The sequence below is a fragment of the Protomyctophum parallelum genome, assembly GCF_964188405.1.
Source record: "Protomyctophum parallelum genome assembly, chromosome: 10".
Classification (NCBI taxonomy): domain Eukaryota; kingdom Metazoa; phylum Chordata; class Actinopteri; order Myctophiformes; family Myctophidae; genus Protomyctophum; species Protomyctophum parallelum.
The window spans coordinates 31516670-31532918 of NC_139704.1; the positions used below are offsets into that span (position 1 = coordinate 31516670).

A 16249-nucleotide genomic window follows, 5' to 3' on the forward strand; every position below is an offset into this window, starting at 1 on the left:
TTGAATCATTTTGTTCCTGATATGGCTCGTAACTTAAAGAACAAGCATGGTGATGGGTACAGTTAGTACGTGTCTTTGATGTATTTGCTCCCATTTTAAATCTTACTGAGAGTTTCAGACTACACAAGGATCTGGGATTGATGCGTTTTCTGTTCTTTTTTTGGGTCATCTTTTCAGCGTAGTTAAATTCACTGATCTCTTGGCGCCCTATTTTCGTCAGTGCCTTACCTCTTATCCCTAAACTTCTTTGTCATTTTTTTTGATGATATTAAAATAGATTTAAAAATTGTTCAACTACCCGATCTATATTGACACGTTGTGAGCTTGTAGATCGGCTATTTGAACTATTAAAAAAATGTTTTTCGATATCGTAAAAGAAAAGAAAAAGGCGAAGAAGTTAAGGGGTAAGGCACTGACTGAAATATGGCCCTTGGTCTCTACTGTTCTTGTGAAGCTTAACCTGGCATTAGAACCCAAGGCCTTTTGACCCATGCTCAGCTGGATGGTTCTGGAAGCATCCCGTTGACCTGGATCGTCTTTTATCACCTCGCCCCCCCCCCCCCCCCCCCCTTCTCTAATACACGCCTTTTGCGGCGTGGCAGTGAGTCTGTGCAAACGGTAGTATAAATCCTTGTCCAGGAGGGTGAGAGGTGGACAGACTGTGTTTATCTGCTCCCTGCCAGCAGTAGCATTAATCACCTGATGATTATTCCCCCAACCGACCCGGCTGCCTTACTGTACTCCTGCACCTCCTCAGCCCTCCTATACTGTACCACCTCCCTGTACACTACAGTAACTCACTCACCTTTTAATTAGGCCGATTGAGGATTGGAACGTAGCTACTGTATATGCCTTTATAGCATAACAGATCTCGACGATGCATCGCCTTCAGTCACTTTCAGCTCATCACTGAGAGAGATCAGTTAACCCATTTAGACCTGAGGACGATTCTACAAATGTCTTCTAAATCAAAAACCCATGTTTCTATGTCAGTCGTATTCAAATATTTTCATGTCAAGGACCCCCAAAAATATATGAAATTGGCCGCCGACCCCCTATCTGAAAATATGTTGTTCCAGGCACCCCCCAAAAGCAAAGATTTCAGTTAAAAACACTCGCTCTGAAAGAATATATCCAACGATTTGCGCCACGTTTTCACGATCTTCCAAAAATAGCAGACCTACAATTATGAGCTTGTAGATCTGCTAAAGTATAACATAATGCTTTAAAACACCGAAAGGGGTTCCCGCCCCCAAAATGGGTTAATGCACAGCAGCGGTGACTAACGCTCCCTTTTCATTCAGCGTGGCGTCCATTACTGACCCTACCTCATTACAGAACTATAGTGACGCGGTTGTGTTTTCATTGGTCCGTGCCAGGTGCTGGACTCTGACCCCGTGGACCAGACCCAGGAGGTGGAGGAGGACCTGGACCTGCTCTACGACAGCCTGGAGGTCTACAACCAGAGCGACAGTGGGCCGGAGATGGAGGACAACGAGAGCGTCCTCAGCACGCCCAAGCCAAAACTCAAGTATGTACTACTACCACCCCTGATCTCAGAGGCCTCGTTCACACCTGAAAGACGCCCGTCTGGTCCGTGTCTTGTCCGTGTTTAATGGCCGCTCCAAGGCACTTACAATGGAAGTCACATGGTTTGAGCAAACATTTTTGTTTGATGGGGGGTAGGGGGGCAGAACACACCCATCAACCAAAAATGTTTGGTCAAACCATGTGACTTCAATTGGAAAGGCCATAGGCCGTAGCCTACATCTCTGAGGTTGATGCAAGGCCGCACACAGAGGCTCAATTATACTCCATTGTCACTTCACTCCCGTCACGCTGTGTGGTTAAATGTGAGCTTTTAAATGTCCTTTTCACATTTCCCAATACACACTCGCAGTCAAGCCATGTCATTAGAGTGATTCAGTGGGGCACCGTTTTAATGCATTTTCTGACAGCAGAACAGTAGACTTCACTTCCACAGTCTCATCGCTTTCGTTGTTATAAAACTGTGTGTAAATCATTTAAAGGGTTGAGGCGTGGGGAAGAAAAAAGAAAACTGTGGCTTACGCAACAAATACTCTTCTCCCGAGCACTACCCCTTTTTATAAGTATTTACACACACACACACACACACACACCGTATTTAACGTCTTTCAAGTTTTGCTAAACAGTTTTAAAAAAACCTCTGCACTCTCAGGCCGTTCTTCGAAGGGATGTCCCACTCCAGCTCCCAGACGGAGATCGGAAGCGTGCACAGCCAAAAGAGCCAACAACGAGAACTGTCCTGCCCTGTAAGTTCAGACTCCTGATATAACTCTTACAACTATGTACATCTTGTTGGCACTCGGTCTTATCATCTCTCCTCTCTGACGACAGCCCCCCCATCCTTAACGGATAGCACTGACCTTCAACCGTGATCTATAATAAACCTCCGGATGGCTAATGTAATAATAGAACATCCACTGAGGTTGAAGACATCAGGCTGGGCCACATTCTTAATATGCCTCGGCCTAAACAGACCCAAACTAGCTGTAGCAGCCATTACTGTACATATACAGTTGTGAGACCACATTCACGGAAAGGATGGAAAAACGCTACACAATCTGACGGCAATGTTGGAAATTAAGTGTGATTTATTAAATATGTATCGCTATGCCCGGTATATTCAGGATAGTTATCTGTCAGTAAAAAACTAAATATACAGATTAGATAGCAGGCTAACTGCTGTTTAGCAGCTCATCTTAAGTGATTTTATTGTCTGAAATAATTAATTTATAATAATACATCACAACACTACGATTACTAGTTGGGTACTTAGGGATTGACATTGATAAAAAAACAGTTAAAAGTCCTTGGCAGACATTGAGTCTAAGTCTAAGTCCCACCCAGGCCAATACCACGTTAGAAACGGTTACTACAGTAGGTTAGGATCCTGGTCAAGCTTTCAATGCTGGTCAAAATGGTTTTGCAGTGTCAATAAATATATTTGATGTACAGCATGTGTGGGTTTGTTTTCTTACCTTATGGGCAAACTAGTCCATTCCATGGATTATTTCGCTCCGTTGTGCAGTTTAATAGTAGCCATTGTAACAGGGAAACAACTCTCAAACTCACTCTTTTATAACACTAAGCTGATTATGACCGTTTATGACAGGAAAACTCGTGCGGTTTTATTTTTAATAAAAAATAAAAAACATGTTTTTGTTTTGACTTCGGTGTTGCCGAAAAACAAGCCAACTCTTAAAGCCAAATCAAGAAAAACAAGCCAAAACAAACACAATAATATGACCATATATAATCCTAATAAGAATATTGTATGCATTTATCATTATAAATACTATGTAGGCCTATGTCTATGATAATTAATGTTTTGGTAATGTATTACAGTACTAATTATTAGCCTTAAGCCAAAAGTAGCGGGAAATAAGCAGACTTGGCAACCCTGACAAGTTTGCCTACAAAACGATCTGATTGGTCCAAATCTGTACACACACTCCTGAAGTATAGCCTCGGTCCCAGACTTACCATCCAGACCGTTGGATGTAAACAAAATAATGTATCTGATCTCGTCCACTTGTCGCAAACACCATACACAATTTTGGACGTGTTTGAGGGAGACGCTTTAGGAGAAATGTCTGGGACTGCAGCTGGGTGCATCTCAAACAGCATGGCGACTTGTTTACAAACGATCGAGGAACACCAGAACCGCTGTATATCTCCAACCAATATAGTTACTTTATAAATCTATCAAAAGACGAAAATAAAACGCATGAGTTTTCCTGATGTCATAAACTGTCAGAATCAGCTTTTGTTGTGTTCGCTTATGTGCTAACTGACTGATTTTGAGAGCTGTTTCCCCGTTACAATGGAAGTCAATGAGAGCCTATTTTTATAGATACTATTAAACTGCACAACGGAGCGAAATAATTCATGGAATGGACTAGTTTGCTCATAACTGGTAAGAAAACGAACCTCTTTCTGAGGTCCACACATGCTGTACAGCAAATATATTTATTGACACCGCTTAACCATTTTGACCAGCATTGAGAGCTTGACCAGGATCCTATAACCTAGTAACCGTTGCTAACGTGGTATTGGCCAACAACGGGCTTGGGTGGGACTTAGCGACAGGCTAATTGCTGTAATGTTTGACATTTATGGTTTGTTGGAAAGAACAGGAACGGAGAGAGAACAAAGAGAGATGGAGTGTCTGATGACCAGCAGGGAGACGAGTATTTATAAATATCTGAGAGTTGATTTCAGCCGGCATTATTACTACAGCCTAAGGGCCTTTCCTTTTCTCCAGTATACCGTCCGTAATGTCACTCTATTAAATAAATGTCTCTCTATCTCGAAATAAGACACTCCTTAACCCATTCAGGCCTGACATCGAAATAAAAAAAATAATCTTCTAAATCATGACAATTTTCTGAAAGATTTGAGGCACTTTTTAACTATTTTTCAAAAATAGCAGACCTACAAGTTCATAGCGCGCCACTCGGTGGCGCGCTATGAGCTTGTAGATCTGCTATTTTTCAATAGCTAAAGCATAACATAATGCTTTTAAAACACCAAAAGGGGTTCCCGCCCCAAATGGGTTCAGCACAAAGGAATGTGTTTTCATCAAACGCCGATGTACATAATCACTCAACTGGATATGACTGAATCAACCGAGTGCAGAAAGGAATCACACCCTTCTCGGGTATGTTTGAGCAGAGCGATGGTTCACTTCGTGAAAAAAATAAATACAATATAATATGTGTGCACCATTGGAGAGTGAGCAGACATCAAAGTACTTAGTTTAGACAGTTTTTGGTTTAGACTAGTCATTGATGCCTGAGGCCGAATCTGGGAACGCCTTCTAGGGCCCGACCTAAGGTTTCTGAAAACCTTCAAATTCTGATGATTTAAAAAAAGAATAGTTATGTTGCTACATGTATAGCAATAGCTGATGAGACACAGAACGTGCGCTGGCATCAAGGGTAGAACGACGTATACGTTGCACCAGGTGTCAATGGGTTAGACCAGTCATTAGTCCTACAACTACAACCAGGTACCCTGCTCTGAGATGTTTGAACTCTGCCACTGTCGCCGGGTCCACTTGTTTGAGACAGTCTGGACTTCTGCACACCGCACAGGTGGAGCGTAGAACTTCATTTGGGGCTGTCAAAGTGTGTGACTTTTATTTAGAACCGCAGTGGTAAAGTGTGTGTGTGTGGTGTGTGTCTGTCCAGGTGGGAGAGTTCCTCTCCGTAGAGAGATGTAAAGGTCAAGGGTCCAGGTATCAGGATGACAGCGTTGCGGACACACCTGTTGGGGTATGTTTTTTTTGTCGGGGATGTCATCATTTGTATAACGTACATCTCATGTTTTTTTTACTCTCCTCACTCTCACCTTCCATTTTCATTTTCCTTCATTCTGCTCTGCTACTAACGCTGTTCAAACTGAACAGCAGAGCAGCAGTCGTGTCTTTTCTTTGCCCCTCCAGGTTGGGCCCGGCCTGTAGAATTCTCAATTATTTATTCTTAATTTTATTTTTTTATATATATTTTTTTTTCCCTTTTTTATTTTAACCAGGGGAGTAGCTGAGCACAAGTGCTCATTTTCATCAACGCCCTGCACATAGAAACACACAGACAGACATTAAAACCTGGGAGCTGACCAGTACAACCACAGTCTGATACTGTTGTACTGAACAGTACAACCACAGTCTGATACTGTTATACTGACCAGTACAACCACAGTCTGATACTGTTGTACTGACCAGTACAACCACAGTCTGATACTGTTATACTGACCAGTACAACCACAGTCTGATACTGTTGTCCTGACCAGTACAACCACAGTCTTATACTGTTGTACTGACCAGTACAACCACAGTCTGATACTGTTGTACTGACCAGTACAACCTCAGTCTGATAATGTTGTACTGACCAGTACAACCTCAGTCTGATACTGTTGTACTGACCAGTACAACCACAGTCTGATACTGTTGTACTGACCAGTACAACCACAGTCTGATACTGTTGTACTGACCAGTACAACCACAGTCTGATACTGTTATACTGACCAGTACAACCACAGTCTGATACTGTTGTACTGACCAGTACAACCACAGTCTGATACTGTTGTACTGACCGGTACAACCTCAGTCTGATACTGTTGTACTGACCAGTACAACCACAGTCTGATACTGTTGTACTGATCGGTACAACCTCAGTCTGATACTGTTGTACTGACCGGTACAACCACAGTCTGATACTGTTGTACTGACCGGTACAACCACAGTCTGATACTGTTGTACTGACCAGTACAACCACAGTCTGATACTGTTGTACTGACCGGTACAACCACAGTCTGATACTGTTGTACTGACCAGTACAACCACAGTCTGATACTGTTGTACTGACCAGTACAACCACAGTCTGATACTGTTGTACTGACCAGTACAACCACAGTCTGATACTGTTGTACTGACCAGTACAACCACAGTCTGATACTGTTGTACTGACCGGTACAACCACAGTCTGATACTGTTGTACTGACCGGTACAACCTCAGTCTGATACTGTTGTACTGACCGGTACAACCACAGTCTGATACTGTTGTACTGACCGGTACAACCACAGTCTGATACTGTTGTACTGACCAGTACAACCACAGTCTGATACTGTTGTACTGACCGGTACAACCACAGTCTGATACTGTTGTACTGACCAGTACAACCACAGTCTGATACTGTTGTACTGACCAGTACAACCACAGTCTGATACTGTTGTACTGACCAGTACAACCACAGTCTGATACTGTTGTACTGACCAGTACAACCACAGTCTGATACTGTTGTACTGACCAGTACAACCACAGTATGATACTGTTGTACTGACCAGTACAACCACAGTCTGATACTGTTGTACTGACCAGTACAACCACAGTCTGATACTGTTGTACTGACCGGTACAACCACAGTCTTATACTGTTGTACTGACCAGTACAACCACAGTCTGATACTGTTGTACTGACCGGTACAACCACAGTCTGATACTGTTGTACTGACCAGTACAACCACAGTCTGATACTGTTGTACTGACCAGTACAACCTCAGTCTGATACTGTTGTACTGACCAGTACAACCTCAGTCTGATACTGTTGTACTGACCAGTACAACCAGTACAACTTCTCCACCCAGATTTTCCTGCCCGTCCGGGGAATCGAAGCGGCAACCTTTGGGCAACAAGGGGGATCCCCTAACCCTTAGGCCAACAAGGGCGCTCCCCTAACCCTTAGGCCAACAAGGGCGCTCCCCTAACCCTTAGGCCAACAAGGGCGCTCCCCTAACCCTTAGGCCACCGCTGCCCCAAAAGTGCCGGCCTCCAGACTCGACTACAACTCAAACTGCACCATCCCTCCTCTCTCTCTTCTTCTTAACGTTATACATTCATTCACTCTTCGTCTTCCATCTCTCGTAAAAGTGATGTTGCATGGATGCCCCCATCGCACAAAGCCACCAAAAAAAGCCTGGCGGGACGATGGCGCGTCGCGTTAGGTTTATCTTTTTGTTTTTTCGGCTGGCTCTTTGTAGGAGGCGGAGATGGATGACAGTGTAACGGCGCCCGGCGGGGAGGTGAACAGCGGCTGGGACGTCAGCACGGAGCGACTGGCTGGAACCACCGCGGGCAAACTCTGCAAGACAGAGTCCCAGAACCACATGTCTCCCAGGTACCATTTATGATGACTATATGTATTTGATTTATTACCAATGTGTTGTTCTTGCTGTATAATGTGCGTTCTTCTCCCACACAGCAAAGCGGAGAACAAGCTCCAGCGCCGGCCCCGCAGCACCTCCATGAAGGACCGGCAGAACTCCAAGGCCCAGAACAACGACAGGACCAGCAGCATGGACAGCGAGTGCTCTCCGGAGTCGCGGCTCATAGCGCAGGTATATCGTCACGACACCCAATAAACACACCCGATCTTCTAACCCTACAGGTCACCTAACTAGACCTAGCAATTTCACCGCATAACATCACATAAAACACATTGTCAACGTTGCCCTTCCCTGCTCTAAAGGTCCCCAGGAAGTCTGTGTACGACCAGCTGAACCAGATCCTCATCTCTGACGAACGCTTGCCAGAGAGCATCATCCTCATCAACACTGTGGAATGGCAAGGACAGGTACGTGTGGTTCTTTTTAATGACTACTCTTTTTAAGTCGTTTAACCACATTTTTAGACCTGAGAAAAGATTCTACAAATGCCTTCTAAATCCTGACCGTTTCCTGAAAAACCTCATGTCGTTCTCAAACATTTTCATGTCAAGGACCCCAAATCTGAAAATATGTTGTTCCAGGGACCAGAGAGAAGCAAAGATTTGAGTTAAAAACGCTCGCTCTGAAAGAATAATATATTCAAAGATTTGCAACACATTTTCACGATACTTAAAAAATAGCAGGCCTACAAGCTCATAGCATGGCACTCGGTGCCGCACTATGAGCTTGTAGATCGGATAACAATCTCCCTTTAAAGGTGTAGTGGGGTCACATGACCACCATATAGACAAGGCAGGTAATTGTTATAGAGACACCCATGTGAAAACATCAATATAGACCACCGCCATCACCTCAAACAAGTATCAATATAGACAACCACCATCACCTCAAACAAGTATCAATATAGACCACCGCCATCACCTCAAACAAGTATCAATATAGACCACCACCATCACCTCAAACAAGTATCAATATAGACCACCACCATCACCTCAAACAAGTATCAATATAGACCACCGCCATCACCTCAAACAAGTATCAATATAGACAACCGCCATCACCTCAAACAAGTATCAATATAGACAACCGCCATCACCTCAAACAAGTATCAATATAGACAACCGCCATCACCTCAAACAAGTATCAATATAGACAACCGCCACATCAAACAAGTTATTTTTAAGTCCCCATCCTCACTGATGCACACGTGCTAGTTTGTAATGCCACCAGTCCTTTACATAATAGGGATAATAAATGTCTTAAATTCTTTATTGCAATTTTGCACTTATATATATTACTAAATACAAAGTAAACACTTTGTGTTTCCTCCACCATTAGTGTGGATTTACAAGCCCTAGAGCAGGGTTCCCCAATAAATCTTCCTCAAGGGCCATATTTTGACTAGCGTACCAGGCTGGGGGCCGAGTGCACGCGCGAGGTCGAGGTCTTGCCCTGAAAATTCATTTTCAGGGCAAGACCCCATTTGAAAAGGATGCCCAGTTTGACATGCATAGGCTACTGACCCCCATTTAATGCCATTTATATCTTGGACCCTTAAAAAAAAAAACATTTTTTTTTTTTGTGGAAATTCTTTCATGGGCCACAAGGGGGTGCTCTGTGGGCCGCAAATGGCCCGCGGGCCGCCTATTGGGGAACCCTGCCCTAGAGGAAGCACATTGCCCCTCTAGTATATATTTATTTCCGCATTGGGGTGGACGCCTCAGTCAGATAGATAACATTAACCTTAAACTAAAGGCCAAAGTCATTTTTTTAAGAAATTCGTTTTTTGGCCTAAGTCAGCTCCTCATGACACTGGCCAAAATCCGAATTGAAAAGGAACATGCTATCCCGCCCCTTTTTAGTAAAATGAGTGTGACTTCGGCCAAAATAGGCAATTTCTGGCTGTCATCAGGAATCAGTCTGTAAGTAAATTGGCCTAAGTCTAAGGTTTAATCTTATTTAATTCAGTTTAATCATAAAATGTTAACACAACACAGACAGTGTTATTTATATATTAATAGTGGCGGCACCAATCTCGTAGTGTTACCCTGCTGTGGGGCATCATTTGTACACAAATGAGGCAGAACCAAAGCTGAACGCTGTGGACGACAACTCGCCAGGCTCTGCCTTTGTAAACATTAACTACTCATTTGCAGACTAAAGATTGGACGGAATACGAATGTAATGAACGAGGACAAGCTATGAGGAATAGAGTTATCTCAGCAAAATGTAATGAGCGAGGACAAGCTATGAGGAATAGAGTTATCTCGACAAAATCAGGGACAATGTTTCAATGTACAGATTGTTATTCATGGACCACATTGCTCTGCAAGTCTTATATTGTTTACTTTAGACCAGGGGTTTTCAACAGGTCCGTGGACCACTGGTGGTCCCTGGAAGTATTGCATGTGGTCCTTGACCATGCATTTAGTAATGTAGGATTTGTTTAAAAATGTCGTCCCACTAGTTGAGAAGCAGTGAACTGAATGACCCAGTGACCTATATGATGGCCATCCATGAACTGTAGTCATTTACTGACAAGTTTGGAGGTCAAAGAAAAATGTGGCCAAACTTGAGGAAATTCTTTGGTCAATAGTGAGCCATGAGAAACTGGACTGCATATTTACTATACTAGTTCTTCTAGAACAAGTCTGGCTGCAACCTGTAATTTAGCTAGATTCATTTTAGACGTAGATGACCAATACAGTTGAACAATAATCCAAGTGACACAAAACGAATGATTTACAAACTTGACCCATGATGTCAGAATGAACATAAGATTGACACTTTCTTGTGACTGCAAAACCTCTGCCCATTTTGCTGACTATTGTATGGAGTAAGAATCTCAAGAGGGGGAAGTTCACCGGAATGTCTGGATGAGTCATTATTATTAGGAAATTATTAGTAGTCAATGGACCATTGGTTGAGAAACAGTGGGATGTATACACACCTGGGATGCATAGCAAGTGTTACAAAAGCATTAATCTTATAGCCCATATCCCCACCCAACCCAACAGTGGTCCCCAGGTTGATTCTAAGTCAGGGTGGTGGTCCCTGGTTCACAATCAGTTGAAAACCCCTGTTCTAGACAAAAGCTAGCTTCATGGTTTACCTGGTATCCTAGTTTATTGTGGCACTATTGTTCTCTCTGCATTCTATGTATGTGATGATTTACCTTGCTGAAGCACTGAGAAAACTGTTGCGCCTTTCTTCGTCCTTTTTTTCCCAAAATTGACTACGGTAGCGGTGGTCTCAAAAACATAAGGGAAATTTTGACTGAAAAAGACTCGCTCACCGCATAGAAAATAGAAGTAAAACTCCTTAGACTGAGACTTAAGACAATATTTTTTATTTAATTTTATCATGCTGATAAAGTGCTCTGTGCTCAAAGTGCAATTAAAAAGTAAACGTTTTGGTCTTAAGACCTTCGTCAGTGCTATACCACATATAGCACTGACGAAGGTCTTAGGACCGAAACGTTTGCTTTTTAATGATTTAATTGATTTACCTTGCTTACAGGATAAGGGTGTCTAAATGCCTCAAACTAATTGTAATTACAGTATGTAGTGGAGGTGCTCCATGTAATTGTAATGTAATTGTAATTGCAGTATGTAGCGGAGGTGCTCCATGTAATTGTAATGTAATTGTAATTACAGTACGTAGCGGAGGTGCTCCATGTAATTGTAATGTAATTGTAATTACAGTACGTAGCGGAGGTGCTCCATGTAATTGTAAAGTAATTGTAATTACAGTACGTAGCGGAGGTGCTCCATGTAATTGTAATGTAATTGTAATTACAGTACGTAGCGGAGGTGCTCCATGTAATTGTAATGTAATTGTAATTACAGTACGTAGCGGAGGTGCTCCATGTAATTGTAATGTAATTGTAATTACAGTACGTAGCGGAGGTGCTCCATGTAATTGTAATGTAATTGTAATTACAGTACGTAACGGAGGTGCTCCATGTAATTGTAATGTAATTGTAATTACAGTACGTAGCGGAGGTGCTCCATGTAATTGTAATGTAATTACAGTACAGAGCGGAGGTGCTCCATGTAATTGTAATGTAATTACAGTACGTAGCGGAGGTGCTCCATGTAATTGTAATGTAATTACAGTACGTAGCGGAGGTGCTCCATGTAATTGTAATGTAATTACAGTACGTAGCGGAGGTGCTCCATGTAATTGTAATGTAATTACAGTATGTAGCGGAGGTGCTCCATGAACAAGGTCAGCCCATCGTGTCCACCTGCTCGGCTGCTGACGTGCAGGCTGCGTTCAACACCATCGTCACACGCATCCAGAGATTGTGAGTCATGCACACGCGCGTGCGTGCGCACACACACACACACACACACTGCAATATATATAGCATAGCCTAGTATGCATACACATTAACAGTTAGATTTTAAAATAAAATGTATTATTTACATAATATACATCTAGCTATTTGTACCCATGTCTGGCCATCTACAGAGAGTTCAGGTTTTGTTTTGTCTGAAAAACGTATTGAATTTTGAAATGGGGAAAAGTGTAGGAACCCTAACCCCTGCACGAACACAGCAGTTCATATTTTAAGTTACCGTTCAACATCTAACGGTGTTCTTCAAAAGAATCATACAACACATTGCTTTGTTTAATCTCTGAATATCTTGTCAGTCAGCCAGCCAGCCAGTCAGTTAGCCAGCCAGTCAGCCAGTCAGCCAGTCAGCCAGCCAGCCAGCCAGCCAGCCAGTCAGTCAGTCAGTCAGTCAGTCAGTCAGCCAGTCAGCCAGCCAGCCAGCCAGCCACATCTGCAGGAGTGCTGCCTGCCCTTGACTTCCTTCTCTCTGAGTTCATCCTCGTCTCGGTGAAGGCCTTTGCATGTCAGCCTCCTCCTCCTCCCTGATGCGATGTCTCCTCTCCTCAGGACATGGTGTCAGTGGGAGAAGGTGTAGCCTCAGTCCACTGTCTCTCCTCTCCTCTGCCCTATCAAACCAACCCATGTCCTGTTTCATAGTAATCTGGTCCACTGTCTCTCCTCTGCTCCGTCAAACCAACCCATCTCCTGTTTCATAGCAATCTGGTCCACTGTCTCTCCTCTGCCCTATCAAACCAACCCATGTCCTGTTTCATAGTAATCTGGTCCACTGTCTCTCCTCTGCTCCGTCAAACCAACCCGTCTCCTGTTTCATAGCAATCTGGTCCACTGTCTCTCCTCTGCCCTGTCAAACCAACCCATCTCCTGTTTCATAGTAATCTGGTCCACTGTCTCTCCTCTGCCCTGTCAAACCAACCCATCTCCTGTTTCATAGCCTGACCTAAGCAGAGACATTTCTGGTCTAGAGGGGCGGGTCGCGCCTCAGAAATGCGCGCAACCTGCTTGGATCTCATCGATCTGTCCGTCACCCCCGGCCCCTCCTCTCCCCCCTAGTGCAGCGCTACGTCACATCATTTAGAGCGACACCCACCCGGAAGGGTTGACTCCCACTTTTAGACTGGTTCAGCCCACTGCTTTTTCCAGGCTTTCATCTTTCGCGCAGACGAAATGAAAGCCTGGGTATCGAGGCTACCTGTTTCATAGTAATCTGGTCCACTGTCTCTCCTCTCCTCTGTCAAACCAACCCGTCTCCTGTTTCATAGTAATCTGGTCCACTGTCTCTCCTCTGCCCTGTCAAACCAACCCATCTCCTGTTTCATAGTAATCTGTCTGGACAGAGAGACTTCCTCTCTCTCTCACACCTGCTCCTCACTCGACCCCGTCTGCTCTGTCTGGGGGGGCTTGTGTCCTGCAGAGCGCTGCACACACCGCTCTGAAGTCCATACGCTCCCTCCCTCCATGACTTCTAACTGCTTTGGCTGCAGAGTGCTCTCTCTCTCCCTCTCCCCCCCCCCCCCCCCTCTCTCTCTCTCTCTCTCTCTCTCTCTCTCTCTCTGACGCGCTGCTCGTCTCCAACAGTTTTCAAACACTTCCTTCCGCCTACCCGTCTGTCCTTCAGAAGCTCTGAGAATGAGTCATTTGCCCGCTTCCGTTTCACCTCGCGCAGTCGTGTAAATAACTCCTACTGGAAACTAAATTTGATTAAAGTCTATCTCGCTAGCTCAATCTTTTTTCTTTAGCTCCATGGAAACTTCCCCTCATTTTGTTCTTATCTATTCAAAATGAGTGTTTTATTGTTGTAAAGCAGCAACAATGCGCTAGATTGGCTGTCGTTCAAGGTGGGTGGGTGTGGGTGACAGGTGGAGAGGTGATTCTGGTGGGATCAAAGACGTGTTTGTTACTGCCTGGCTGGCTGTCAATCTGGGGGCGGTGAGGAGGCCTGTGAGGGAATAGGCCAAAAATAACCGCATAAAAATGCCCCCCAAAAAAACGCAAAGGATTTGCTCACGGGTCTGCACGTCCATGTACACTTTGTGCAGGGCGGTGGGGGCCTTCGAGCTTTCAGTGCCCAGGGTGCTAATCCAGGGGCCCTCAGAGGTGCCCAGGGGCCCTCAGAGGTGCTAATCCGATTTCTGCCCTGACATTTTCATGTCAAGGACCCCCAGAATGTATTGTATGTATTTGCAAAAAAATAGCAGATCTACAAGCTCGTAGCGTAGCACTGGGCTTGTACATCTGCTATTTTTCAACAGCTAAAATCTAAAATAACATTTGGTTAAAGAGGTTTGAGTGTCTCACTCTCTCTCCGTCACCCTGTTTTAAAGAGGTTTGAGTGTCTCACTCTCTCTCTCCGTCACCCTGTTTTAAGGAGGTTTGAGTGTCTCACTCTCTCTCTCTCTCTCTCTCTCCGTCACCCTGTTTTAAAGAGGTTTGAGTGTCTCACTCTCTCTCTCTCCGTCACCCTGTTTTAAAGAGGTTTGAGTGTCTCACTCTCTCTCCGTCACCCTGTTTTAAAGAGGTTGGAGTGTCTCACTCTCTCTCCGTCACCCTGTTTTAAGGAGGTTTGAGTGTCTCACTCTCTCTCTCCGTCACCCTGTTTTAAAGAGGTTTGAGTGTCTCTCTCACCCTCTCTCCGTCACCCTGTTTTAAGGAGGTTTGAGTGTCTCACTCTCTCTCTCTCCGTCACCCTGTTTTAAAGATGTTTGAGTGTCTCACTCTCTCTCTCTCTCTCCGTCACCCTGTTTTAAAGAGGTTTGAGTGTCTCTCTCTCTCCGTCACCCTGTTTTAAAGAGGTTTGAGTGTCTCACTCTCTCTCCGTCACCCTGTTTTAAAGAGGTTTGAGTGTCTCACTCTCTCTCCGTCACCCTGTTTTAAAGAGGTTTGAGTGTCTCTCTCACTCTCTCTCCGTCACCCTGTTTTAAAGAGGTTTGAGTGTCTCACTCTCTCTCTGTCACCCTGTTTTGAAGAGGTTTGAGTGTCTCACTCTCTCTCCGTCACCCTGTTTTAAGGAGGTTTGAGTGTCTCACTCTCTCTCTCCGTCACCCTGTTTTAAAGAGGTTTGAGTGTCGCTCTCACCCTCTCTCCGTCACCCTGTTTTAAGGAGGTTTGAGTGTCTCACTCTCTCTCCGTCACCCTGTTTTAAAGAGGTTTGAGTGTCTCACTCTCTCTCTCCATCACCCTGTTTTAAAGAGGTTTGAGTGTCTCACTCTCTCTCTCTCTCTGTCACCCTGTTTTAAAGAGGTTTGAGTGTCTCACTCTCTCTCTCTCTGTCACCCTGTTTTAAAGAGGTTTGAGTGTCTCACTCTCTCTCTCCGTCACCCTGTTTTAAAGAGGTTTGAGTGTCTCACTCTCTCTCTCCGTCACCCTGTTTTAAAGAGGTTTGAGTGTCTCACTCTCTCTCTCCGTCACCCTGTTTTAAAGAGGTTTGAGTGTCTCACTCTCTCTCTCTCTCCGTCACCCTGTTTTAAAGAGGTTTGAGTGTCTCACTCTCTCTCCGTCACCCTGTTTTAAAGAGGTTTGAGTGTCTCACTCTCTCTCCGTTACCCTGTTTTAAGGAGGTTTGAGTGTCTCACTCTCTCTCTCCGTCACCCTGTTTTAAAGAGGTTTGAGTGTCTCACTCTCTCTCCATCACCCTGTTTTAAAGAGGTTTGAGTGTCTCACTCTCTCTCTCCGTCACCCTGTTTTAAAGAGGTTTGAGTGTCTCACTCTCTCTCTCCGTCACCCTGTTTTAAAGAGGTTTGAGTGTCTCACTCTCTCTCCATCACCCTGTTTTAAAGAGGTTTGAGTGTCTCACTCTCTCTCTCCGTCACCCTGTTTTAAGGAGGTTTGAGTGTCTCACTCTCTCTCTCCGTCACCCTGTTTTAAAGAGGTTTGAGTGTCTCACTCTCTCTCTCCGTCACCCTGTTTTAAAGAGGTTTGAGTGTCTCACTCTCTCCGTCATCCTGTTTTAAAGAGGTTTGAGTGTCTCTCACTCTCTCTCCGTCACCCTGTTTTAAGGAGGTTTGAGTGTCTCACTCTCTCTCCGTCACCCTGTTTTAAAGAGGTTTGAGTGTCTCTCTCACTCTCTCTCCGTCACCCTGTTTTAAAGAGGTTTGAGTGTCTCTCTCACCCTCTCTCCGT

At 44.4% G+C, this 16249-nt stretch overlaps 1 protein-coding gene across 2 annotated transcripts in view; it reads left to right on the forward strand.

Annotated features, from left to right (window-relative positions):
• LOC310866210 (phosphofurin acidic cluster sorting protein 2-like) overlaps positions 1–16249 on the forward strand; it is a 101638-nt gene that overhangs the window by 61463 nt on the left and 23926 nt on the right. For both annotated transcript variants that reach the window (XR_014569900.1, XM_083775685.1), the window contains exons 9-15: positions 1380–1531; positions 2201–2294; positions 5238–5321; positions 7585–7721; positions 7806–7941; positions 8073–8177; positions 11973–12079. Coding sequence is in view for 1 of the 2 variants with exons in the window: in XM_083775685.1 (XP_083631811.1) it covers positions 1380–1531; positions 2201–2294; positions 5238–5321; positions 7585–7721; positions 7806–7941; positions 8073–8177; positions 11973–12079 (815 nt within the window). In the remaining variant the exon portion in view is untranslated. The remainder of the gene's footprint in view (positions 1–1379; positions 1532–2200; positions 2295–5237; positions 5322–7584; positions 7722–7805; positions 7942–8072; positions 8178–11972; positions 12080–16249) is intronic.